The sequence below is a fragment of the Gallus gallus genome, chromosome 1 (assembly GCF_016699485.2).
Source record: "Gallus gallus isolate bGalGal1 chromosome 1, bGalGal1.mat.broiler.GRCg7b, whole genome shotgun sequence".
Lineage (NCBI taxonomy): Eukaryota > Metazoa > Chordata > Aves > Galliformes > Phasianidae > Gallus > Gallus gallus.
In genome coordinates, this window is record NC_052532.1 from 68,039,336 (window position 1) to 68,065,829 (window position 26,494).

General features: G+C 40.4%; 1 protein-coding gene across 3 annotated transcripts; it reads right to left on the reverse strand.

Moving 5' to 3' along the window:
- Positions 1-5,970: 5,970 nt before the first annotated feature.
- On the reverse strand, positions 5,971-26,491 carry INTS13 (integrator complex subunit 13). Of its 3 annotated transcripts, none has more exons than XM_040650026.2 (17): positions 26,368-26,491; positions 25,126-25,357; positions 23,739-23,813; positions 21,569-21,771; positions 21,244-21,324; positions 20,044-20,134; positions 18,438-18,566; positions 16,837-16,921; positions 14,137-14,226; positions 13,813-13,902; positions 11,614-11,792; positions 10,689-10,859; positions 10,132-10,286; positions 8,924-9,154; positions 7,703-7,842; positions 6,869-7,004; positions 5,971-6,668 (listed from the first exon to the last, which is right to left on the reverse strand). In XM_040650026.2, exons 2-17 carry the CDS (start codon positions 25,348-25,350, stop codon positions 6,629-6,631), a joined length of 2,121 nt encoding a protein of 706 aa, XP_040505960.1. In that variant the 5' UTR covers positions 25,351-25,357; positions 26,368-26,491; the 3' UTR covers positions 5,971-6,628. The 3 variants fall into 3 exon arrangements, with proteins under 3 accessions (XP_040505960.1, XP_040505962.1, XP_416439.3); XM_040650028.2 differs by having other exon boundaries at positions 26,303-26,491; XM_416439.8 differs by having other exon boundaries at positions 25,988-26,491.
- Positions 26,492-26,494: the final 3 nt, after the last annotated feature.

The following is a 26,494-nucleotide window of genomic DNA, read 5'->3' on the forward strand; positions in this document are numbered from 1 at the left end:
CTTCTCAGATATTTTGGAAATCTTTCAGTTTAACAAATTAACATATACAAAGTTCTATTCATTACTTCCAATTGTAATGTATAAACAACTTTAAAACTGCAAAAATCCTCCATGAATTCAGTCCTATTGCACATGATGCTATCAAAGTACCACCAACACCACCACTTTGAAAGAAGAGGAGATGCATACAGAGTGCCCTTTCCCGAATTACAAGACTACTGGAGAGGGTGGATAGCCAGAGATCATCAGACCATTGATGTTACAACTGCAATAATGAAACACGATTAACTTTGCTCCTTCAGGCAATCATAAAATGACATATATGCAAGTTCCAGTCTTGTTCACTCTCAGAATCATAGATTCTTTTCTCGCTGTAGATTGATGGCTGTAGAGTAGAAGACTGGGTAACATTTGTACATCTCACGCACTGGGAGAGCTCCTCCTAATCAAAGAACAGTGGAACAGCTTGGGTTGGAAGGGACCTGAAGGATGACCTAGTTTCAAGCACCCTGCCACAGGCAGGGCTGCCAACTGCTAGAGCAAGTACTAGATCAGATTGCCCAGAGCCCCATCTAATCTGGCCTTCAATACAACCAGGGTTGGGGCATCCACAACCTCTCTGGGTAACCTGTTCCTGTAACCTTGCCAGGCAACTTGCTCCAGTGTCTCACCACCCTCACAGTAAAGAATTTCTTCCTAGTATCTAGTCTAAATCTACCCTCTTCCAGTCATTCCTCTTCATTGTGTTGCTACATGCCCTTATAAAAAGTCCCTCACCACCTTTCCCGTAGGCCTCCTTTAGGTACTGGAAAGCCACTACAGGGTCTCCTCGCAGCCTTCTCTTCTCCAGGCTAAAGAGCCCCACATCTCTCAGCCTGTACTCACAGGGGAGGTGCTCCAGACCTCTGATCACCTTTGTGGCCCTCCTCTGGATCTGCTCCAACAACTCTGTGTCCTTCTTGTGTTGGAGGCCCCAGAACTGGACACAGTACTCCAAGTGGGGTCTCACGAGGGCAGAGTGGAGGGGCAGAATCCCCTCCCTCGACCTGCTGGTCACACTTCTCTTAATGCAACCCAGGATACGGTTGGCCTTCTGGGCTGTAAGCACACATTGCTGGCTCGTGTTGAGTCTTTCATCAACTGACACTCCCCAAAAATCCTTCTCCTCAGGGTTGCTCTTAAGCCATTCTCTGCCCAACTTGCATCTGTGCTTGGGATTACCCTGACCCCAGGTGTAGGACCTTGCATTTGGCCTTGTCGAGCTTCATGAGGTTGACATGGGCCCACCTCTTAAGCCTGCCCAGGTTCCACTGGACAGCATTCCTTCCCTTTATCCTGTCAATTGCACCACTCAGCTTAGCATTATCTGCAGTCTTCCTGAAGAGGCAGTCAATCTCACTTTCCGTGTTGCCTACAAAAATATTAAATAATACCAGTCCCAACACTGGCCCCTAAGGAACGCCACTCGTCATCTGTCTTCACTTGGACACTGAGTCATTGAGTGCAACTCCCTGAGTATGACCGTCCAGCTGATTCCTTAGCCAGTGAGTGGTCCAGGCATGAAATCCATTTTTTTTCAATTTGGCGACGATGTCATGCGGGACAGTGTCAAATGCTTTGCACAATTCCATGGAGATGATGCCAGTTGCTCTTCCTTTATCCTTTGGTGCTGTAGCTTCATCATAAAAGGCCACCATGTTTGTCAAGCATGACTTGCCCTTGGTGAAGCCACATTGGTTACCACCAATCACCTCATCTTTATTTTCCATGTGCCTTAGTAGGGTCTTCAGGAGGATCTGCTCCATGATCTTGCCAGGCACAGAGGTGAGACTGGCTGGCCTGTAGTTCCCTGAGACTTCTTATTTTTCCTTCTTGAAAACTGGGGTTGTGGTTCCCTTTTTCCAATCAGTGGGAACTTCACCAGACTACCATGACCTTCCCAAGTATGATGGATAGCGACTTGGCAAGTTCCGCCAGTACCCTCAGAACCTGGAGATGGATCATAGAAGGGCCTGGGTTGAAAAAAACTGTAATGATCATCTAGTTTCAACTGCCCTACTGTGTGCACAGTCACCAACCACAAGACCAGGCTGCCCAGAGCTACATCCAGCCTGGCCTTGAATGCTCCAGGGATGGGGCATCCACAGCCTCCTTGGGCAACCTGTTCCAGTGCATCACCACCCTCTGTGTGAAAAATATCCTCCATGGGATCTAGTGGGATACCATGGGCCTGTGCACCTTCAGGCTGCCCTTAAGCTTTATGTAATTCACCAGCCCCTGCCCCTTGGTGAGGACAACATCCTGCATAGCACCTGTTCTGGTGGTTTCCTGTACTGCTTGGAAGAGGAAGTTATCAACACATTCCAGAAACCTCTTTAATTTCTGGTGCACTGCCATGTTGTCCTTCCAACAGATATTGGGGTGGTTGAAGTCACCCATAAGAACCATGTTTTGTGAATATGAAGCTACTCCTATCTGTTTATAGAGGGCCTCGTCCTTTTTGTCTTTCTGATCAGGTGACCTGTAGCAGACATCCACCCATAAGCTCTCTGTCAGCTCCTGTCTAGCCCCAGGTGGAGTGCCATGGACACCAGGTGGTCATTACTGTAAAGAGAAACCTGTAAAGAGAAACATGCCCTCCCCTTCTCCCCTGCCTGTCTCTCCTAAAGATTTTATACCCATCTGCTCCTACATTCCAGTCCTGAGAGTCATCCCAACACATCTCATTGATGTCAATGACATCATAGCCCAGTAGGCATGCACATGCCTGCAAGTCCTCCTGCTTGTTCCCCATGCTCTGTGCACGTGTTGATGTACAGGCACTTGAGTTGGGCTCCCACTGAGGCTGATTTACCGTTAGAATACATTTTGACACTCAAAGGCAAAGTCAGTGAGAGGGTAAACATTTTAAAAGGCACATTTATGCTGACATCTTGATTTAGTTTTACTCTTCACAAGGGTCACAAATTCCTCAGTGTTTGCACTGCATCTGGGCTTCACCCTGTGACACAAGTTGTGTAGTTTCCCTTACTGAAAAAGCAAACTATAAGTCAACCTTGAGTTAATATACTAAGAAGTTCTCCTGTATCCACTGAAGACCCTAAAGTGCATAGCCATTTGCCTTGCACTCTCCCAGAGGCTGCACACAAGGAAACAAAGCTTCTTAGAATACCAAGCCATAAGGTAACTATAGTATCGTGGTAAGTCGCTGCCACATTGTATAGTGGCAACCTACTGCCGAAATCCAACTGAACAGTATGCATAGAAGCCACACTGCACACAGGGCAGTCCAACAACTACCAACACTGCTCTGACACGGCAGAAAGCCACTAAGCAGATAGTTAGCCAATGGATAGTTTGTGCAGGCTACGGAGCACAGACATAAGTGCATACTCCTAATGTCAGGCAAGTGAGCAGAACCAGACCCAGTAAAGCAGCAGGCAGGGAGATAAACAGTGACTATTAAACCACAAGGACAAAAATGTTGTTGACCTATTAAAATCTTTTCTGGAGGAAGAGTAGTTGCTTTACAAATGTAATAGCAGTGAAAGGATTTGCTTCTTGCATAAGCCAGTAGCACTTGTCTGTGTTTGCAGCTTTGATTAACTTCTTGAATAAATACAAAATCTGCCAACTTGAAGTTGTCAACTGGAAGAAGACATTCAGCTATAAGTCAGGTCTCATGTTTGATGCAAAAGTCAAACCAACAGTAATTTCCTGTAGGCAGAATACTAGAGATAAGGTTGGTAAGTTAAATAAGCTACCTTGATGTGCAGCCGATTTAGAACCGCTGATCAATCTACACAAAGCAGGCTATATGGGCAGAACCAACACACATCCTGAAATGAGATTCTGCCATTGATTTTTGAGACAGACTTCAGGTGACCTTGACAAACTTATAATCTTTCTGCATTACATTTATGTTCCCCAGGGGTCGGTGCTGGGGCCTGTCCTCTTTAATATCTTTATTGATGACCTGGATGAGGGTATTGAGTGCACCCTCAGTAAGTTTGCAGATGACACCAAGCTAGCTGGAAGTGTTGATCTGCCTGAGGGTAACGAGGCCTTACAGAGGGATCTGGATAGGTTGGATAGCTGGGCTGAAGCCAATGGGATGGGATTCAACAAGACCAAATGCCGGGTCCTGCACTTTGGCCGCAATAACCCCAGGCAACGCTCCAGGCTTGGGGCAGAGTGGCTGGAAGACTGTGTAGAGGAAATGGACCTGGGGGTGTTGATTGACGCTAGACTGAACATGAGCCAGCAGTGTGCCCAGGTGGCCAAGAAGGCCAATGGCATCCTGGCTTGTATCAGAAATAGTGTGGCCAGCAGGAACAGGGAAGTAACTATTCCCCTGTACTCAGCACTGGTGAGGCCGCACCTTGAGTACTGTGTCCAGTTTTGGGCCCCTCACTGTAAGAAAGACATCGAGGCCCTGGAGCGTGTCCAGAGGAGGGCAACAAAGCTGGTGAGGGGTGTGGAGCACAGACCTTATGAAGAGCGGCTGAAGGAGCTGGGGTTGTTCAGTCTAGAGAAGAGGAGGCTCAGGGGAGACCTTATTGCTCTCTATAACTACCTGAAGGGAGGTTGTGGTGAGCTGGGGGTCAACCTCTTCTCTCAGGTGACTAGTGATAGGACTAGAGGGAATGGCTTCAAGCTGTGTCAGGGAAGGTTCAGGCTGGACGTTAGGAAATACTGCTTCTCTGAAAGGGTGGTCAGGCACTGGAAGGGGCCACCCAGAGAGGTGGTGGAGTCACCGAGCCTGGGGGTGGTTAAAGAGCGTTTCGATGTTGTGTTGAGGGACTTGATGAAGGGCGGATGGTTGGACTGGATGATCCTGTGGGTTTTTTCCAACCTTAGCTATTCTATGATTCTATCCTATTATAGATTTTTTTTTTTTTTAAAGAAAACTGGAGTGTAGTGAACAAATAGATGTGTTTCAAGTAATGACTGTGAGGTGTGATGGTGTGCACCAGTACCATGGTGAAAATGTTTAGATGTAGGCTTGGGGTCTTCTTAACTTATTGAGTTCATCACTTAACTCACAAACAAGGAACACCTTCCTTAAATTTCTACTGCAAGCTTAGCTACTGGGGGAGAAAACAGAGTTGTTTTTTGTTTCTTTTGATCATCCACATTTTAAAATCTGGGCAGAAAAAACAGTTTACATCAACTTAGTAAGTAGTATTTCACACAAGCAACATGACTTTAAAATGAAAATCTGCAAGACTACACTTCTAAGTTTATCACTTGATAACAACATCTTATTTTCCAATAAGAAGGTCTCAGACTTTAGGGTATTCAAAAATCATACACTGCTTCTGTGAAAACTACGTAAGTTTTAAAATGTAATCAAAATAGTATCAGGCAAGTACTCTTTTCTCACTGCAAGAAATGGTCCTACAACCATTTGACAAATCACACTTACTGTCTAACAGTGGCTACCAATGTAAATATACCTGCATGATATTTGTATTCTGAATTAGTCATCATGAACTATGGCATTTCAAGTTTCAGATGAAGAAATATAAGCATATTTAGTTTTAAGGCCTCTTTCTGAGCTTTTCTAGTTGACAAACATACATCAAAGCTGCAGGACCTTCAGTTGCTTATACAGGCTAAAATAAAGCAATGGAAGTACATCAGGGGAAAACTGATAGAACTCTGCTAAACTCAAGTGGAAGCACAGAAAGACTGGGCACTAGTTTCTGAATGAGGTTTTATTTTGTATCTCCATAGCTTCATGCCCTGCTCTTTTATGGTTGGCATGTTGAAGGGATCAGCTACTTGGAGAGATATTAGCAGAGATTCTACTTGGGAAAAAAAAAAAATGAAGACTGATCATCATATTTGTCATTTCTGAACATCATAGCCACATTAAGATATTCAGAATAAGCCTCCCCTTTATGTTTTTAAGTAATAGGGCCTAAAGCCACAGGTAGTTTGGAGGGTATATTCCATCAAAAAACATTTAATGGTTAGCAAAAATTTTATTTCAATTTTGTTTAAAAACACTCAATTCCAGCATAATAACCTGAAAGGTTTTGCTTTCTAAAGTTCATTCCTAACAAATTTTAAAAAGTTCTTAAGCCAACACTTTATCTTTAAAACCACTCACGCCCCCCACCCCACCACTTGCATGAAAACCAAGACTGACATTCTCAGCTCAGCAACAAGGTATTCAGTGTGCGGTCTTTTCAATAGTTCTGGATGCCTGAGAAGTTTCCTATAAATAAAAGTATTAATGAACTGAAATTAACAGTATCAGTTATTTATCAGTTGAAACTGAAGCTCTTCAAACAGTCAGTCATCACTGTATTAAATACTTATGGAAAAGGACTTCAAATTCAGATCAGCATCTTTGACAATTTCATTTAGTCCTTGGCAGCAGAGGTTTTCTTCATTCATTCTAAAAAGTCAACTGTACAGTACTTCAGGACAGACTATCTGCACACCATTCAAGTGTGATATGTGGATTTTACAGTTCATAGAAAAATAGAAATACAAAAGAGTGAAAATTAAACAAACTAAACAATTGTACTAAATGGTACCAATTTTAATTCCAACATCACGGTGTTCTGTGGGTTTCTTCCCTGTGCAATTTGGCCGAGTTCTGTTCAAAGAAACATCACTGACGTCCAGTTTTTCCATTCTCTGTCGTTTCCATTCTGAAATGGCACAAGACAATTGGTAAGGATCATCTTTGATTACTTCTTTTTTTCTTGATTAGATTAAAGTTGAGATTTGTTTTATAAACTTTGCACATTTTAATCCTAGTGTAAGTAGTCTTTTTAATGCAAATAAACTATTCATCCATATTGCATTTGACTATTGCTTGACAAGTAGTGATGCATTTATTGATACAAACCCATTTTCTTCTTTCAGATGTTGGTACAGCTCAGCTTTATTGTTGACAGAGTTCAAACGACCAATAAATTCTTGGTGTTTCCTAGAATTGGCAGTATTAATCCTGTTGCTCCATAAAGACAGCAAGGACATTGGCCCTAAAATTGCATGCAAAAATAGGTGAAATTTGTAATTAAATGATTTATAACAAAGTCAGTTCAGTTCTGTATTCTTAAAACATCATGAAGTTTTAGAAGAAATTACGGACTTTGGTAGTACGTTATTAAAACACTAATATTAAAAAGCCTTATAATATAGGCTAAGTAAATATGACATACACAGCATTACAGCAGTTGAATTGCTCTTTCATAGGAGATTGATTTGGCTTCATATGCAGAATCATAACAGCGGCTGAGCTATTATGACAGACAGTAGCAGCTCAACAGGGAAAAGCAGCCAGTGAGAAATGTCCCTTTCAACAACCAGTTTGGCATATCTACGCTCATTAGTCAGCAAGAGACATCTGTTTCTGATACCCACTCTTAAATAATGTTCCCGTCAGAGTACCTCAGCTAGCACCAGCAGAAATCTGTCCTTGTCCCTTGTCAATTCAATTGCTTATCTTTAGGTTGACCTAGTATCTTGGCGTCTTTCTTTTGACATTGACTTGTTAAGGTTAAGACATGTATTTACCAAGAGCTTCTCAGCATTAATTAAAAGTTCTCTTCACTAATTGAGCTTTTACTCCAGGATCTGCCTCATTACTTTAAGGGGGGGGGGGGGGAGGGAAAAAAAAAAAAAAGACAGATAGACAGATTTTGAAGTGAGAAAATCTGTCACAATCCTTCTGTTTTACCTTTTGCTTTTTCCACTACAGGCATTTCATCCATTGTTATAAGAGGCTTTTTGTTGGGGGGCTCAGGAGAATCAGGGGAATCTTTTATAACTTCTGCTTCTGCTAGCTCTTCTTTTTCACGATCCAAAAGACCTTTTAACCTTTTTGAGAGGGAAGGAAAACAATGAGGGAAGATACACTACAGCAGCACCTATTGTTTTCTGACATTTCTGTACTCTTCAAGTGACCCACAATCCACATCATGAGAAGGTTTCTTCTGACCACTTGTCAAACTGGGAAACTTGGGAAAACTAGCCAAATAATCCCCTGGAAGACTTAAGGAAGGAAAGACCTTAAAATACATTTTCACTTCCTTTTAGATGTTTATATCATACTCATTGAGGTAGTCTTTCTGTCAAAACTAAAAATGATCAACCAACAATGAATATACGGAACACCACACAGAATATATTTTTTTAAATGTGATCCAAGTTTATATTCTATATCAAATTGCTTTAATCTCAGCCCTTGCTTTGCTTCATCTGTCAACAGAAAAGTAATTGTAGAAATGGATTTGATCATATGCCAAAAAGAAAGAAGGTCAGCAGCATGAGGACAATAACATCACTCAAGGTGTCCATCCTCCTAAGCTATCAAAACTATACAAAACTATACATTCCAAAAAAGCTTAGTAATGCAAAGTGTTTTGGACCTCTGTAGAATAAGTAGTTTGAACGAAGGAGACCAGATCCCTAATTGTTAAAGAAGTTAGAATAATTAAAATGAATTACAAACTGTAGATGCAAGGACAATAGTCCTCGATGTTCAACCAAAGAGACCAGGAATTTAATTTGAATATACCCAAACAACTACAGTTCAAATGACTGAAAAATGTCACTAGACAGTTGATTTCATGTTCTAATATTCCTACAGTACACTAAGTGTTGTAGTTACAAAGTAGTGTAAAGCCCTGCTAAGTTGTCAGCAACTTGTCCAAGAACGATATTTGTAAAATACTTTTACTTGGCAAGTCTGATAAGCAAGCACTGTAATAACGTAGATGTTTTTCCAGCTTATTAATGACAACTGATAAAAAAAAAACTGTGATCCTCAATCATTGTTTATGTTTTCAACTGTGGCTTACCAACAGATCAAATTAAAACCATTTTAGAGCAGATCTCTTGAAGACTATCATTAAAAAAATTATTATATTATGGTTTTACCTTACTTTAGAATATTTACCTTTCTGATTCTTGCCATGGCTTATCTGGTTCATAGTCCTTTCCTGACTTCTCTGACTTGTCTTCTTTATCTTCTCTCTTTCTGCCTCGTTTCTTGCGTTCCTCTTCTTCTGGGGGTTTGCTTCTGCAAGCCATCAAACACTCTAAGACCCGCTGGTGCTTATCAGAGTTGCCGATGTGTGCTCGTACAAGAGTTTCCAGTTCATTCCACATAATCCGATACTGTTCATCTCTAAGCAAGGGTAGGAAAAGCAGAACTGTATATAGGATAATCTAAATCATTAATCTACTGAATAGCTAAATTAAATATCTTTATTTTTGTGTTATGCTTTGATTTTTTTTTCTTTACCCAGAGCTCCCTCCTTCATTTGGAGGCCTATCCATACCTTAGATTGTTCCATCCTTGAAATTCATGGAACCACATCCTGTGACCTTTCTCAATTAACATTCAGAGTTTGGCTTAAGTTGAAATGTAAATACTGATTCCACTGACAGCAAATTCTTAACTTTGAGATCTCACTGCCAAAAGCTACTTCTCAATTCAGTCAATCGTTTGCTAACCAGCAAGTTAAGAAATATTATGATATGCAGATGGCCACTCAAGTACTGAAATGCCTATGATTTAAATAAATCTTTGCATAAAAAACAAAAATTAGGAGTCTTATATTGGTTGGCTGTAAATAACTTCCAGATGCCTGGTAATCTGTTGCAGATTAATTTCTTCCCAGCTAATTCTTGGAAATACAATGTATTTGTATGCCACCATTGGAACAACAGATAAGTGGAAATCTTATGCGGATTTTAAAAGGAGCATCCTATATTTCAAGTAACAGTTTCAAAGTTATTTGACTATTTTAATAATTCAATTTTATACTGCTGTCTGTTTACAATATTCTCAAGTTCCCCTTTTTAGTCATTTGGTATTATTCCACTCTTTCTCCCATAGCTTGTGTCACCTTTCTCAATGCTTATTTTCAGGTTCACATTTAACATACTCACAGACTTTCAGCAACAAAATAACTTCTGTTTCCTAACATTCAGCACAATCACTATCCCTAAATGGTGCAAGCAAAGTATTCGCAACATTTGCATATCAACTAGTATACTCCATATTACCTTTGGCCACACTTTAAAAACCACGTATGAAAACAACGTAAATGATATATTTCTGAGAAACATGCAACAACAACAAAAATACTTGTATTTAACCTCTTAGGGCCCTTTCCTCTGGTACCAACTGTTGAAATAGGCAGCGGATCATTTTTCCTCTCCATATCTACCAAATTGTATATTGTTTTTTGACAATTCAATACATCCTCATCTGTCATTGCTTCTTTTACAATCACACTGGCTAATGGCACTACCTGCAATACAAAACATAAGTTAAGAATGGGAAGTCTACATATTGCAGGAAACTAGCAGGAAAAAGAAAAAGCAGTCTGTGTAACCATGGAACAATACACAACAAAAATACTACATTATCTCCTGAATTTAATAGTAACACTGAAGTATAACCACATGCATGCTATGCTGTCTTTACCCATAGTAACTCAGCAGCTCTGTAGCTAAGCCAGTTTCAAGAACAATACTCAATTTAGATTAAACAGTTACAATCTACTGACATTAAATACTGAAGTTAAAAACAAATCTTAAAATAAACTCATTCTGTGACAAATGATTTATCGTAGAGTTACTATTTCCATCAAGTAGCAGATTCAGACTTACTCTAGATCAGAAGAAAAGGTTACACACCCAAGATTACTTACAGCTTGCATGTTGAAGATGGTAGTCTGAGAAATAATCATAGGCCAGTAACGAGTATGTTTCTCTAATTGATCTTTTGCACGTTCCAATGGAATTTCAAGACTTCCATCGATCTTATATCTGGGTTCTAGAAAAGGAGTTAATCGGTTTTCCCTCATAAATTCACCAAAATCCTAATGATAACCAAACAAAATAAAGTTAGGAATTTCTCTAACAAAGTAACTTTCACTGAATGGGTGAAACAGCACATTCTTGCCTATCATTAACTGCCTATCACCATCACTAAACCTGACTCCAACACCCAGAGCCCTACTTCTAGCCTTCAAATTTGTGACATTCTTTGAGGTGAACACAGAAATTCATATTAACAGGGGTTAAAAACTGACATGAAGTTTTTAATGAGAAAGTCTTCTGAACTTGTAAGGTATTTTGTGCATGGTAAGAAGCTTTACTGTTTTTCTGGGAGTCACTCCTGCTTACATACGGTAGATACAAAGGAAGTGTTAAAAAAATGCCAGCTTACTGTCTGTTCTATATCCAGAGTTCAAAGCTGACAACTTCATCTTTCCTACTTATTTTTACAACTCATTCACGTACAATCAAGCCTTCCAACAATGACCATGATACAGTTCTAGGTGTACCCAGCCCATGCTAAAACCTTGCCAGGAAAATTCTGTTTCAGAATCAGAACAAAGTTTAGATATGGATAGTGCATAAGGCAGCAAGCGTTTCCTCAACATGGAAAAGATTCTATGAAGCACATGTGACAATAAACAGATGTTCTACTTTGTACTAAATATACATCAATGTACACAAAGAAAAATCAGACTACGATGTCATGTAAACCACCCCCGAATCTCCAAAACACACAACACCCATTGCACTACATCTCTTGTCATCGATGTGAAAACAAGCTAAAAGTCTTACTGTAATCCGGTAGTCAGTAACTCTCCCACCGCAACCTTCACTAATGGATGGGGGATCTTCTAGAATTGATCGTGAGCTGCTTAATACATGCAGAAAAATTTCTCCTCCATGGCTGCTGAGCATGTGACTAATGACTTTAGAGCCTGACTTGCGTGGCTGTTCCAACAAAACAGAACGACCTGTTGGAAGCAAGATCAGTTTCATTAGCTACCATGTATAGCAACTTTAAATAATTAAAAAATATATATATCAGACACACATAGATTTGTACCGAGCCATTAAGACTTTGAATCCATTGAAATTGTTTTGGCCTTGATGAGGAAGAAATTGTTTCAAGCGTTTGTTCTACTTCCCTAAACAATACTGTAAGCTTTTAAACCTTACATAGAACAGCTGAAAGGCCCCCCCTCCTGGGAACACATTACCACTTCCTAAGCAGGATATTATTCCTAGGAAAAATAAGTATTTAGACATTAATATGGTACACTGTGTATGGATGGCTTGTTATTTTTAGTCAAAGATGATGTTGTATACTTAACCATTATCTTGCTCTATTGCAGAAACTCATTAAAAGCATCTTCTACAAAGAAACAACATAACCCACTCAAGTACAAAAGGTACCTATTTATGCTATTTTTAGTTCTTAAAACAGGTACAACTTTCCAGACACATACAAAGCTAGCTGACCTATTTTCATTAAAATATACTAAACAAAGAGGTGTAATCTCCAAATTGTTTGTTAAAAGGAAGCAAAAACAGCAGACCAGAAGGGAGTGGTTATTTAAAATATACTATCAGTTTTAGTTCTAACCATTTTTATTAATCAAAGTACTTTTCCAGTACAGAATCTTTAGGAAAAAATAGAATAACTTCCCTGCAAACACAACATCCCATTAAAAGGATGTTCATAATGCAGCCATTTTTTTGCTTACTTGTAAAGAAACACATACAATTAAAGCTGACCTCTAGCATTATGATAAATGGTATCATCACCCACTGAAAGAAATGTTTCCTACTGAACAGGATATAACGTATTCTACATTTGGATTCAGTAAAGGACTTTCAGAATTCAGTATTTGCTCCCTACTTTACCTCTTTCCTCTCATTTCCAGTTATTTATATGACATGTTAACATACTCTGCATTTTCACAGTATACAGACATACCCCTCTTTGTACAGACTGAAAAATGTGGCAAGTTTTTGTTAGCAGGAAGGCTGCAAAGCCCAGCAGCTGCCCTATGTCAGATCAGAGCTAACCCCAGCCACCTCCTAAAGAGACCCACCATCACCAGAGCTGAGCCATGAGCAATAATTGGTACACCTCTGGGACAGCATTCTTATAAAGGAAGGAAGAAACTGCTGCACAACAGCTGGTAGAGAGGAGTGAGAACTGTGAGAAACAGCACTGCAGGCACTGAGGTCAGTACAGAAAGAGGGCAGGAGGTGCTCGAGGTGCAGAGGAGAAATTCCCTGCCCATGAGAGGCCCATGGTGCCTAGGCTGTCCTCCTGCAGCTCATGGGCACCGTGCAGAGCAGATCTCCACGTGCAGCCCAGAGGACTCCATGCTGCTGGAGGTGGGTGTGGCCTGAAGGAGGCTACAGCCCACAGAGAGCCCCCACAAGAGCAAGCCCCAGGCAGGAGCTAGGGCCTGTGGAAAAGAGCTCATGGTGGGGCAGGAGGCCATAGTGGGAACCAGTACAGCCCTGAAGTGGGGGCCCCGTGGTACAGAAGCCACACTGGAGCAGTGCTTGAAGAGTTGCAACCCGTGGAAAACCCATGCAGGATCAGTTCCCTGTGCTGAAGCAGGGGAAGAGGGGTCATAAAGGAGCAGCTGAGATTAAGCATTACGGGCCTACTGCAACCTCCACTCCCCTGCATCAGTCAGGGAGAGGAGGCAGAAGGTGGTGTAGGGAAGAAGGTGCTTTTAGTTCTCACTGCTCTAGTCTGTTAAACAAAAGCAATAAATTATATTTATCTGCCTACGAGGAGTCTGTTTTGCTCCTTAAAATAAGGGTGAGAAGATAATTCTTCAATTGTCTCAACTAATGAGTCTTTTCTCATCTGACTTTCCTCCCATTCTGTTGAGGGGAACTGAAAGAGCAGCACGGGAGAGCAAAGATACCTACCAGTGCAAAGCCACCACAACATTCCATTTGCATTAACAACTTTAAAATAATTAGCCAAGGACACAAACTTACCATTAAGGAGAAAGTTTGTAAGGCATGAAGACGGTCTGCTATTTACATCTACTGGTGAAATTCTGTATGCTCCAGTGCAGTAGTGTAATTCTGAAAAATGAAGGAGTAGAGAAGTTGAATCTAGTTCCACATAGAAAAAAAAACATCACATCAAAGAAGAGTATGAGGCTGACATGGTTTCACCACTATTAAAACAGCAGTGATGCATGCAAAGGTAAAAACCATCAACAAGAACCACCTCCTTGCTTAATTCTTACCAGTACATGGAGAACAACATCCAACACAAGTTAGAACAGCAGCTTTGTAAGCTATCATGTTACCTACCTACACTATTTGTTCGAGGAGTACACCATTTTAATGTCACAGTTTCTTTAAATGCGCCTTCTCTGCTATTGCCACCTACGTGATTATCACCTGCAATAGTCAGAAAAATGTGCATCATAATATGATCAAACACTGTCTTTGTTACACAAAAACTCAGCAAATAATTCTTGGTTGGTTTTTTTTTTTTTGCAGTAGTACTTCATGCTTACAAATTTAAGGTACAAAACATTCAATAACATGATCGCATACAAGAAGTAATGTAATTAAGCTAAATATTTAACAAGTGAAAGAAAGCCCTACTTCATCAGTAGCAGTACTTAAAATAATCTTCTAAAAATCAACAGCTATTGAGTGGCTGTAAAAAAGAAATGCAAGCAAACAGAACAGTGTAGCTCCAGAGTATGTTCCCATTATCCAATTCTACACTTAGAAAGTTACAGATACTTCTTGCTTTACTGTGTAACAGCTTTTTTTTCCTTTAAAAAAAAAAAGCCTAAGACTTGAAAAGCATGCCTGATTTTCCACAGATGAATCAAAACCCTTAGCAAGCACTAAGAGCCCTTCTTTAAGGCTGATTAGTTTATGTATATAATATATCTCAGCCTAAAATGAAACTGATTTAAAGGCACGTTTGACAATTTGGGCTTTTGAGGGAAAATAAAATTTGGTCTTATTATCCAGCATCCTTGCTATATCAAATTCAATTAGAACATCATGGGTTTTTATTATTTATTTCTTTTTCCACAGGCCACAGGTGTTTCATCACCACAAGTATTTTTGTATAACATCATACTGACAGCTGGTCGGGTAGACAGCATCTGAAGGCATTAAAGCAGATATTACCCATACCTAAAAACAATAAATTATGTAACAGCCAAAATATTACGCTTGAATCCACAGTGATCTGAAAAGAACTGGATACATACGTCAATAATCTATGCAATATGTTATGGTTTAGTCTAAGATTCTATGTAGGAACTTTTCTCTGATTCCATATTATAAAGATTTCCTGACAGAATATTCATTTGATCTGCTTACTAATCATGAGAGTAACTTGCAGAAGGGGTTTTTTTCATGACTAACAGTTCAGTTAAAAATTTGAATTCTTTTAGAAAAATCCCTCATAGATTAAGTTTTGCCTTTACATAGGTTCCCTAGCAACTTCGATAAGAAATAATATCTAATTAAATGATCAAATCTCCCCATTCCTACAACTTAGTACTGTTAGAAGATGGATTTAAAAAGCAAACAAAAGGAATGACAAGATCTGATGAAAACAAACTGAAAGGGCACTACAGCAGGAGTCTGATTTTGGCTTCTACTAGCAGACTTATTCCTTGAGCCTCTAGGTCTTACGTAAGCATTTCTGAGCCTCAGCCTTAAAGCTCTGTACTTTCAACATGCATAGTAAGTTCAAGTCAGTCAGAATTCAGTATTGTAATATCTGATTCCCTTCCCCCCCCCCCCAACTTTAATCATAAACTTAAAGAAAAGAACAGTAGTTGTAAGTGAGGAGATGCATTCTGTTCTGGAGGTAATGGCAGTCTTCTTAAAGTGCAGAGGTGGAAGAGAAGTCCCCCAAAGCAGCTATTTACACACCAAAAGTTTTCAAATTTCAGAAGAGAAACACCCACTATTTCTTAAATAAGACAGATAATTGACCTGCTAAAATATTATACTTCTAAGATGTTAAACCACCACCTACCTAATATGCTTTAAAGCCATGTAACTGAATAGTAAGAAATATCTATAGTCAGTAACTAAATACATGTACTCTATACATGCAGCAAGTCAGATTAAGATTTCTTATGACTCAGTGCCACTTAAAAAAAATTACAAACGACACTGAGAAATGAGAAAACAAAGCCTATAAAAACTTCACATGAGACTTTAGCATTTCAGAAGAGGCACACAGTAAGCATTCCACCAAACGCTGGTAGACAGGGTGTTTTTGGTTGCTTGCTTTAGCCTTTAAGTACCACCAACACAGAATATTTCGCCTCACTTTATATATTAACAAAATGGGACACCAAACACCTTCTGCAAAATTGTTCCCCCTCCCCCTCCAATGTCACAGAAGTTAGTTATTAAAACTCACCCAAGAGGAACATTAGGTAACTCCAAGCTACAAAAACCATACTAGATACCTCAACGCAGTGAGAAAGCTCAAAAGCAAATCAAGTTTTTCAAAGCAATTACTGTCATAAACAGATTTACAGAATTATGTCAATTATCACTTAGCAGACAGATTAAAAGTTCAATTGTTCAAGGCATAGTTTTCCATAAATACTCAACCAGCTTTTTTACTTGCTGTAAAACCAGCACACAGCTGTCTCTCAGATAGCATGCTTTTTATTCAGTAAGCTCAGTAAGAAGTTGAAGTGTCCCCTCCCAAATCACACAGAAAAATCCTCAATGTACGTGAAACCTGGGCTGATGAATTTCATCTGCTTTTGAATTCTTTTATTATTACTTTCAGATAGAACTGTAACGAACAAATCTTCAAAGCCAACATTGAAATCAAGTTATTAGGCTGCAAGGAACAATTGAAAATACACTATTTACCACCAAGGTTTCCCCTTAGCTCTAATAATTATGACTGAAACTTGCATCAGTTCAAAACTCATAACCCCAGCTTGTAAATCCTTCTAGCATGCAAGTGGTTTATTCAATCACATTTAGAGAATTATTTCTACTTACCACTCTTCAAAAAGTCAACATGTGCTTCTTTGTGATGAAGCAGCTCCACATCATAGTTGGCTGATGTGTTAGCATGTTGTTCTTCCTTTAAAAGAGACAATGTAAAAACAATGTCTACAATTATTTCCAAGTAGCAATCACTGTTTATAAATTATTTTGATGATTTGACATTTAGCTCTTGCATCACAGGAAAACAAGTCTCCCAGGTGCATTAGACAACAATGGGATTGCAATATTGAGGAAACTGCTCTCTGATCTATTTAAAGATGCAGCCTTCTCATTCTTCATAGGGTTAAAGAAAGGACTAAACTTTAATACAAACGTCATAACAGTATACAGTGGAAGATGTAGACTTAGAACAGCTGTAACTAATATTGCTTCAATTAATAATGTTTAGGAAGCCTCACAAGAATCTAGACCAAAAAAGACTTTGGATGTAGCATTACTTTCTTACACTTCAGATGGAAAAAAGTACTTTTGACTTCAAGTTGATGACCACTGCATCTTTAAACAGCAGCAACAGATCAGCAAAAATGGGAGAGTAATCCCACTAATTTACTCCAAGTTAAAAAACACAAACAAGGAACTCAACATAGTCTATTGCTATAAGGACAAAGATAGAAGGGAGAGGCATACCAGCAGCACACAGGTCAGATTATAGACAAGGTATTTGCAAGCCTAAAAGTCACAATCATATGATGACCCAAGTCAAAGTTCATTAAAAATTAATGTCTTGTGACATTTAATTCCATTTTTGGACTAATTAAATCCACATCAAATTGCTATTTTTGAAAGACTTTCATAGAAAATTGCTGTTTTTCAAAGAATGTGATTAATAAGAATTGACAACATTAAAGCCTTCAATTGTTTTTAGAAATAAAGTTTATTTGCCCTCATCCTTTGAATACTGACACTTTGGATCAGGCAGAAAGAGAACTGAAACAGAAAATTACTCTGAACTTAATATTTAAATACTTAATTGCACTGATTTCCCTCCCTGTAGTGATAAGAAATAAATAGGAACATAAACAGCTTTGTTCAAAGTGTTAAATTTAATAGCTTCCTCAAATAGATTATATCCCATCCTTGTCTTTGTGGTTTATAGACATTCAGAATGGAAATCCCTCTGGAAAACCTTTAGCCACAAAGCAGCTGTTAGTTACAAACACCTTTCTTTTGAGTGGGCATGATGATGAGACAGAGGAAAGAGTCACTATGCCGCTAAAATGCATGAGGGTCAAGAATATCTAATAACACAACTAGAAAAAGACAAGAGAATCACAAACAAAGTAATTTGAGGCAAATAAGAGAGCATATATATGAAGTAATACAAACAGAACTGAAATAACACTTGTATTGCTACATCGAAAATTGAGATCCAGCAATACATTTTGTTCTGTGATCCTTCTTTACATTCTTCCCTTACTTTACTTTTACTAACCTGGTCACAAACATTAAATGTGGGCTAATAAAAAAAAAAGAAACAAAAAAAATGATATGGAGAGAAAAAACCAATGTAAAAAAATCATTTAAATTAAAAAAAAGGCAAATAAATTTAGAAGCAATACAGCTAACTAACAAAGCAATAGACACAATATTACCTTCATAGGAATGTTGGTTATTGTGGTTGAAGCCAGATCAAAATGTTGCTGTACTAAAACATTCAGTTTTGTAGCTAAATGCCGTCCTGCACGGACACTGTGCACCTCGCTGGTTAAAACAGGTGAAAGCTAAAAGAGATTGACAGAGAACACACAGTGTTCATGGATTAGGCTCCGGTATCACAGAACAATATAAAACACTTGAAACACCAAACTCAGAACGTGGATACTATTAAATTCAATCAGGAAGAAAGCCATCGTGGGAAGTTACAATGGGAAGAAGAAAAATTGTTTCTTTTTCACAATTCTGCAGATTGTGGCAGTTGCTACAGCTGCGGTTTCTGCAACGTGTCCTGGAGTTAAAAGCATGCTAGCAACTCTGACTCATTAGTTGTTAATAGGAAGAATTAGTACCAGGCCATGGGAAAAGAACCCTCTTTCCCAGTCTAGCGTTTCCCTCTTTCACCCACTGAGTAACAGGTGCAAAGCCATTTAACTACCTGCACGTTAGACATAAACAAAACACAAGCTGTAAGTTGCATTTGATTTTCCAAATAATGACACTGCTCATTTTTAAGCCTAAAACCAATGAGTGTCTTACATCTTTCCTTTGTAATCATTCACAGTTTTGCTTTCTTTTCTTAAAGCATGACTAGTGAGTATTGCTGTACAGTATCTCAGAACAGTAGCTGCATTTCCTTTCACTTGTGAAGTAGGATGCAAGCCTAGATGCCTTTTGTGTCAAGACCAAGACGTCTTCCTTGCATTCTCTTCTTATATCAGTACATTATTCTTAGCAGAGCAGACTGAACATCAGCACAATATACTACAAAATCATTTGTATGTTTGCATACAAGTTCATACAGCACATTTTTGCTACAACTGAAATTTTCATATAGAAGAATTTCTCATATATATATATCATTTTAATTTTTATTTCATGATTTTTCACGTTTCTGTAGAGTCCTTTAAAGATCTGATAGACTTCAAATATTCTATATTCCTACCATATATTACCCCTTCCAAGGCTTTTCACTACAAAGGCATTCTGTTGGCCAGCACTTGACCACACAGATCAAAGCACCATTCCAGTGTCAGGAGAAAAATCACACAAACAGTTAAAAATCATAATGCATCAGCCTGGATAATATGGAACACCGTGCTGAGCAACACCAATATAATTTAACAGATACATGTCAGAATATGCTGCTAGTTAGTAATTGAAGCAGGACTTCTACAGTTATTTAACCCATCCATCTAACACACCAAGTAGTTGGTGGTTTTCCATTCAAATCCTTCCTCAAAGAGAAATCAAAGCAAACTTTGTCTCATCCTACAGCACTTATTTCACACACACACAAGAAAGCATGAATTATTACTGCAAGAAATGAAAAATATGATGCCATATATGCTTGCACACTGAAAGAAAACATGTACTTCAGATAGCACTATGCAAGCTGTCAACTTTTCAAAGAATTGTCACCTATATTTTTTCCTATACCTTACCAGGGGCCCAAAGCCTTATTGAGGCTTAACTCACATTGCCTACTGGAGTCTGACACTGTTCCTAATACTGGGATACATTTTCTCATTTTAAGACCTTTACCTCTTTTTTAGGACGATCTGAAACAAGGCTGTCTTCACCAACTGGGTACGTGTGGATTAAGACCAATTCACATTTCTGGATCTGCATTAGGCTTGAAAATAAAAGCATTCTATTTAGCCTACAGAACAGCAAAAAGTATGAAAAGAAGTATCTCACAGAAACTACATGAACTCTTGAGATTCATTTGATCAAAAGAACACAGAATCCCAGATGGTACAATATACAGTTTCTAGAAAGTGCTTTCAGAAACAAAGTTACATAAATGATATACAGAAGCATACTTCAAAATAAAGTATCAGAATAAGCACTTGTGCATCATTTCTAGCTCTTCAGTTGCAATAGTACTTTGCTACGTTTTTACAGCTAAGTGAAGCAGATCCTTAACTTGTGTACTATTTACCTTCATCATCTGAAAATGGACACTACAAGAGGATTTGTCTCAGCAAGTGTGCCTGCAAGTGTTAACTGGGGGGCTCTGGCGAACATGGGGCTATGCCAATATCGTGTCTATCACCTAACACAGCTGGAAACCTGGAAAGATTGAGACACTCTCTTGCATCTGTTGCTACAGATGTACAGTATGAAAAAATCATCTTTTATGAAGAAATTCTTTACAGTGGGGATGGTGAGGCACTGGAACGGGTTGATCAGTGAGGCTGTGAATGCCCCCTCCGTGGAAGCACTCAAGGTCAGGCTGGATGGGGCTTTGAGCAACCTGGTCTAGAGGGAGGTGTCCCTCCAATAGCAAAGGGTTGGAACGAGGTCATCTTAAAGGTCCCTTCCAACCCAAACCATTGTATGACTTTATGGTAGGTCACCCTTTACAAGGCTTAGCACCTGATTCCCTGGCACTAGTGCCCTTCATACATACACATAGCCCCTCAGCTATTTCAGTCTAAGACATAGGAAAGTGAAACTAAAACTAATTTGTTGCTTTCAAGAAAGAATGCAGATGCGCAACTGGTAACTGTGCCTTGTTACAGGACTGTAACATCTCGTGCTTTAGATCAAGATAAAAGATAGCAACCTGATGAAATATTGTCCTATGAGGATAGGTGATGATACATCAGCTTAGAACTCTATTTCACACCAGCATTCAAACCACTCATCAGAAAGAGGTTTTAGAATTTACACCTATATTTCTTAAGAGAACATACCATGCACACATAGGGAAAAACAAACTGCTGGAAGTATACTCACTGATCTGAATTAGCTGCAAGCTTGTTATGCTCATGAATGGTTTCCTGAACATAATCCTCAAGCATCCGAACGTGACTGTCACTGGAGAGAAATGAGTAGTTTTATGCAGTATTATATATCCTCTCACTCAGAGCAACAAGCCACTACATGCTTTTCTATTTAAAGTGAGATTTTTTCATTGGTTACTGTAGCACATCTCCATAAACAAAAGCATTAATAAGGCAAGAAACAATTTACTAAGAATACAGCTACTTTGAGCATTAGTTTATAGCAATCAGTGAAGTCCCTTTATTTCTTGCTGACAGAAGCAAATGATAACACGTACCTTTTTGCATTAGTAATACAGATTATTCTTCCTCTATTTCCAACACGTTCTGCATTCTCCATGAGCATGGTTCGAGCCTCATGTTGGTATTCTGTTATTTTGCAAAGTGCTTCAACTGCAGCAACCAGCCCATGAAGTATGCTACAGCATTCTGGATCTGCCCGAGGATTAGGTGGCCCCACAGCTGCTAAGGCTGCCATTAACTGGATAAAGGAATGACCAAAGGTTACTTTTAAGGCATCTGTTAAAGGGTCCAGTTATGAAAAAAGTTACCATTGTAACTTATGTTACATCACATTGTCAGAGGAGAAAAGCAAACAGAGCAATAGAAGATCTGCATACGCTCCCAGACTTTGGAAAACCACCGAACCCAAGTTACCCTATGCAGCTCATCTCTTACGTGTTAACAAGCCTGTACAGTATACTATCATTTCCCATAGAAAAACACATAGCTATAACTGCAAATTATATCCAATACCCATAAGAAATCCTTACTTTATCAACTTATCAACTGCAATTTCCTTTTATTTTCTGAAAACTTGGAAATTTAGTTGCTTCCTAAAGTAGGCTTTTCAGAAAATGAGCCCATGAGATATGAGTGAAAGTGAGAGTAAAGAATACTGTTTATATCTTCTTTTTGAGTTTATTTGCACAAACAAGTGTAAAATGCAAGAATTATCACTAATTTACAGATGAAATGCATACCCAGGTAATTCCTCCATACCATTTATTTTAATATAATTTGATCCTGAAAGCTGCTTTTATTTCTAAACATTGCTGCTCAGACAAATCAACCAACTTCCCAGCCTACTACTTAAAATGTTACGCTGTTAAAACTTCAGACCACATCGATCCACTAGCATTTTAATTCATAGCATAAATATTGAATATAGAATCACTGAATGGCTTAGGTTGGAAGAGATCTTAAAGACCACGCAGCTGTAACCATCCTGCCACAGGAAGGGTTGCCACCCAATAGATACACATCTTTTCTTATGCTTGGGGCCCCAGGCCTGGATTCAGATGAGACCTCATGAGGGCAGAGTAGACTGGAACAATCACCTCCTTTGCTCTGCTGGCCATGTCACTTTTGGTGAGGGTCAGGATACAGTTGTTGGCCTTACTAGCTGCAAGCACACACCACTGGCTCCCAGTCAGCTTCTTTGTCCACCAGGACCTCAAGTCCTCCACAAGGCTGCTCTCAGTGAATGCTTCTCCCAGTCTGTACTCACACCTGGGATAGCCCCAGCCCAGGTGCAGCATCTTGCATTTGGCCCCGTTGAACCTTGTGCCTTAGTACAGCTTCCAGAACGATCTGTTCCATGATCTTTCCACACACACAAGTGAGGCTCTAGTGAGAGCATTTGGGTGACAAACAGGTGCCTCAGTGCTTCTCAACAAGTCCCCAGTTTCTTACACACTTTGCCTTTTTTTGGTGGCATTGGTACTAATAAGGACCAACTTGCCCCTTCCCATGTCTTGATTGTTACCCACATCCTCTCTTATTTTCAGCTCCAGACTGTATGCCTGTTACACAGATACATTTCAGGGGCAAAGGGCAGACTCCTCCTTCTGTTCCGAGCAGAAAAGAGACCACCGTATCCATTATCTTGCATTTTATTAGAATCTATCTCCTCAGGGCTGAAAGCCAGTTTAGTTTCCTTCCCTTACAGAGACTTAAGACAGTGCTGTCAGTCTGTCTGCATCACTGCACAGTATGACATCACTCTCTCAAATCTCTGGATACCGCACTGCCTGGTGATTTTCCTCATTCAATCTAGACACCTGCTCAAGAAGTTCATTGAGCTGGGCACACTAGGAATCCTTCAACCCACCCCACACTCAGTCCCTTGAGGGGGACTTCCAGATGCTGGAGCTTCCCACAACCAAAGCCCTGGGCAGCTATCTTTGTACCTATGGGGATCCCACTGCTGTTCCCAACCCTGCCCCTCAACCTTTCCCACAAGGGCTGGCAGCCCCTGGCTGTTCTCATCTCACCCTGGGGATTCCCCAGTTGCAGGACCCTCCCCACCAACCCCCCAGCTCCTTCTGAGCTGCAGAACATACCTGCATGGGAGTTGATCACCCTGGAGAGCAACTACTAACACAACACAATTTGTCCTGTGGTTAAACTAGACTTTCAAAACAAAAGAACATCTACAGTGCATACCTCTTGCAAGTTCTGGTCTTCTTGGGTCCAAGAATTCAAGACACGAGCTCCAGAATCACTCACAATGAAATTTACCTATAAGTTCATGTCAGATAACAGTCAAGTAAGATCATGGATTATGGCTATCTCCCCAAATCCAAACTGACAAGGACTACACCTCCTCCTTCAGACTAACTGATACCCTGCAGATGTATGCAATTACAAGCCAAACTACAAATAAGACACGCACAAAAAGCATTCAGTCCTGCCACATTCATAATATTAAAGAGTAAATGATTGGCAACTTCTTATTCAAACATTTGCTTAAGCCATCAAATCAACCTTGATACTATTTCACGACACTATGAAGTTTTAATAAATAGGTAGTATTTTCAGTAGAAAAATCTATCCTCAAAGTTCAAATACTGCAGTACAGCAAACTGTTCTCCAGATGTTACTGTAGATTACAGAGTAAATACCTAGCATAGATTACATGGTAAATACCTAGCATAGATTACATGGTAAATACCTAGCAAGATCTACTCCGTGTCAGACAGCAAAACACACTGTAAAGTCAGGAGAAACACTCAAGAGGAAGAACATCTTCCATCTCAATTTCCGATCCTTATAGCACACAGGCTTTAGATTAGTTATATGAGTTAAGTCAATTAGCATACACTTGATATAATCCCATGATGGGACAAGACTGCAGTTTAAATTAAGCGTATGCTGTCTAAGAGCCAGGACGAGCAATCCACCAAAGCAGTGAGGCTGACATATCAAACCACTGAACTTCCAGTAGTATTTGCTGTCCGGCAAAGCCCTGCTGCTTTCTGAAACAGACTGTTGGTCACCATTACTTTGTAGCAATATCACTGTCACAACTTTTTGTTTAGATAAGGTGATCAGCCTCAAGAAATTTCCAAAGAGTTTACTCAACAATATGGCAACATGAGGAACCAGAGGTTAGTTACAGAGCCACCGGGTATTTCTCCTTCTGAAGAGCAGCTGTGCACCCTTTCACTCTTTCAAACTTGCCTTTAGAGAGAGATCCCTATCAAATTCCTTTGGAGTTGACATTGAAAACCCTAAAGCGCTACCAGGTAAATATATTTAGAACCAGAGTATGATATGCAGCAAGACCTCCCTCAAGTATTTGTGAGCATGTTACTTTAAAACACTTCTCACATTTTGCACAAAACATGCAAAGGTCCCAAAAATTAACATATAATGGGACTCTGATGCTATTTAAAGTAATTTAAAAAGCTACTTACTGTATAATACAAATATACTCATATAATAAATTATACTTAGCCTTCTAACAACAGCAAACAGTATTAAAAGCTTCATAAAAACAAAGTACCTACTATGTTATTAAGTATCATGCAGAATTTGGAGAAAAACTTACCAGTTTCTTGAAAGGAAAAATGTCATACATTATTCTGCAGTACTCCATAGAGGACTCCACTGAACAGGTCCATAGTGATTTTGATATGGGTGCTAGAGGTATGATTCCTTGGGTCCGGTTCTTTACTAACATATCAAATTCAACATGCTGTCTACAGGATTCTGCCATATACGGGCAGTGATCCACAACAAAAACAGTTTTATGAGACTCGGAGAAGATTTTCATTTTCTTCCTAAAACAAATATTAGAGTTAGAAAGGAAAAGTGTAGGAGACAAACACATCACAGAATTACTGGGGGGTTTAGATAGCACAAAAATATCTTACTAGAACACTTGAGCTGTGAAGAGGTTATCTCACACTATTTAGATTATACATTGTATCCGTCGGCTGCAGTAACATCCTATTAGGCTTCAGGACACACACTACAAAGATGCCTATTTTAAGACTGTTTACATAGAGAGAAAAATATCTCAGCCTTATATTTAGTGTAATAGAAGCCTAATCATTTCTTTGTCTTCTAGAGGAAAAAAAGATACAGAAATAATACTAACACAGCGCATGACCTTCCTCCCTCCTGTGATTAAAAGGTATGTTTAAGCAAAAATCGTACAGAAACGGCTCGCTATCTAGAGCTTTCCTGCTAAAAGTAACACGAACAAAAATACATGACTAGGATACACGGACTCTGAAAGAGCAGCAGCATCAAGGCTCTCAGGTTAACTTCCAGCCTTTGCTTTGCACTTCTCAGTCAGAACGCGCGAGGGAAGGAGAAGCACACGAGAACGACGAGGAGGGCACAGCCGCGGCAGCGCCCGGCGCGGGGCCCGCCGGGGGAGGGGGCGCGCGGGCGGCGTCTCTTACTTGGGCCGGCTCCTGCGGTGCTGCAGCAGTCCCGGGCCTCCTCCGCGCCGCGCCCGGGCCCTGCCGCGGGCCCGCTCCGGGGAGGAGGGGTAGGCCCCACGGGGCGCCCTAGAGAGGGCCGGGCGCGGGCGCCTGCGGCCGGGCGGCCTCCATGCCCCTCCGCTCGCTTCCTCGGCGGCCGCCGCCGGCTCGGCGGGGAGCGCGGGGCCCGGCTCCGGCCTCCGCGCCCGGCGCCCGCGGGGGTGGGAGAAGCGGCCGCAGCCCCCCCCGCTCCGCCCACCCCTGAGGCCGCGAGACCCCCGCGCGGCCACTTACGCCGCTGACGTAACGGCTCCCCCAGCGCTGGCAGGGGGAGCGCCTCTCCCCTCACCCCTCCTCACCCACTCCCCGCCGGCCCGGCCAGCCAGCAGGGCCCCGGCGGCGCGCCGGGGTCACGCAGCCCCCATGGCCCGGCCGCCCGCCCCGCCGCGGGCCACCCTCCGCGGCTTCGCGAGATCCCGCGAGACC

What these genes read in the sequence shown, in the direction of transcription:
- INTS13 (XM_040650026.2), bottom strand. Translation starts at nt 25,350, where the DNA reads ATGAAAATCTTCTCCGAGTCTCATAAAACTGTTTTTGTTGTGGATCAC. An exon ending in CAGATCGTCCTAAAAAAGAG is followed by an intron (nt 18,567 to 20,043) that starts GTAAAGGTCTTA and finishes AATCTCTTTTAG; the next exon opens with CTTTCACCTGTTTTAACCAG. An exon ending in CCATGGCAAGAATCAGAAAG is followed by an intron (nt 7,843 to 8,923) that starts GTAAATATTCTA and finishes CCTCTCAAAAAG; the next exon opens with GTTAAAAGGTCTTTTGGATC.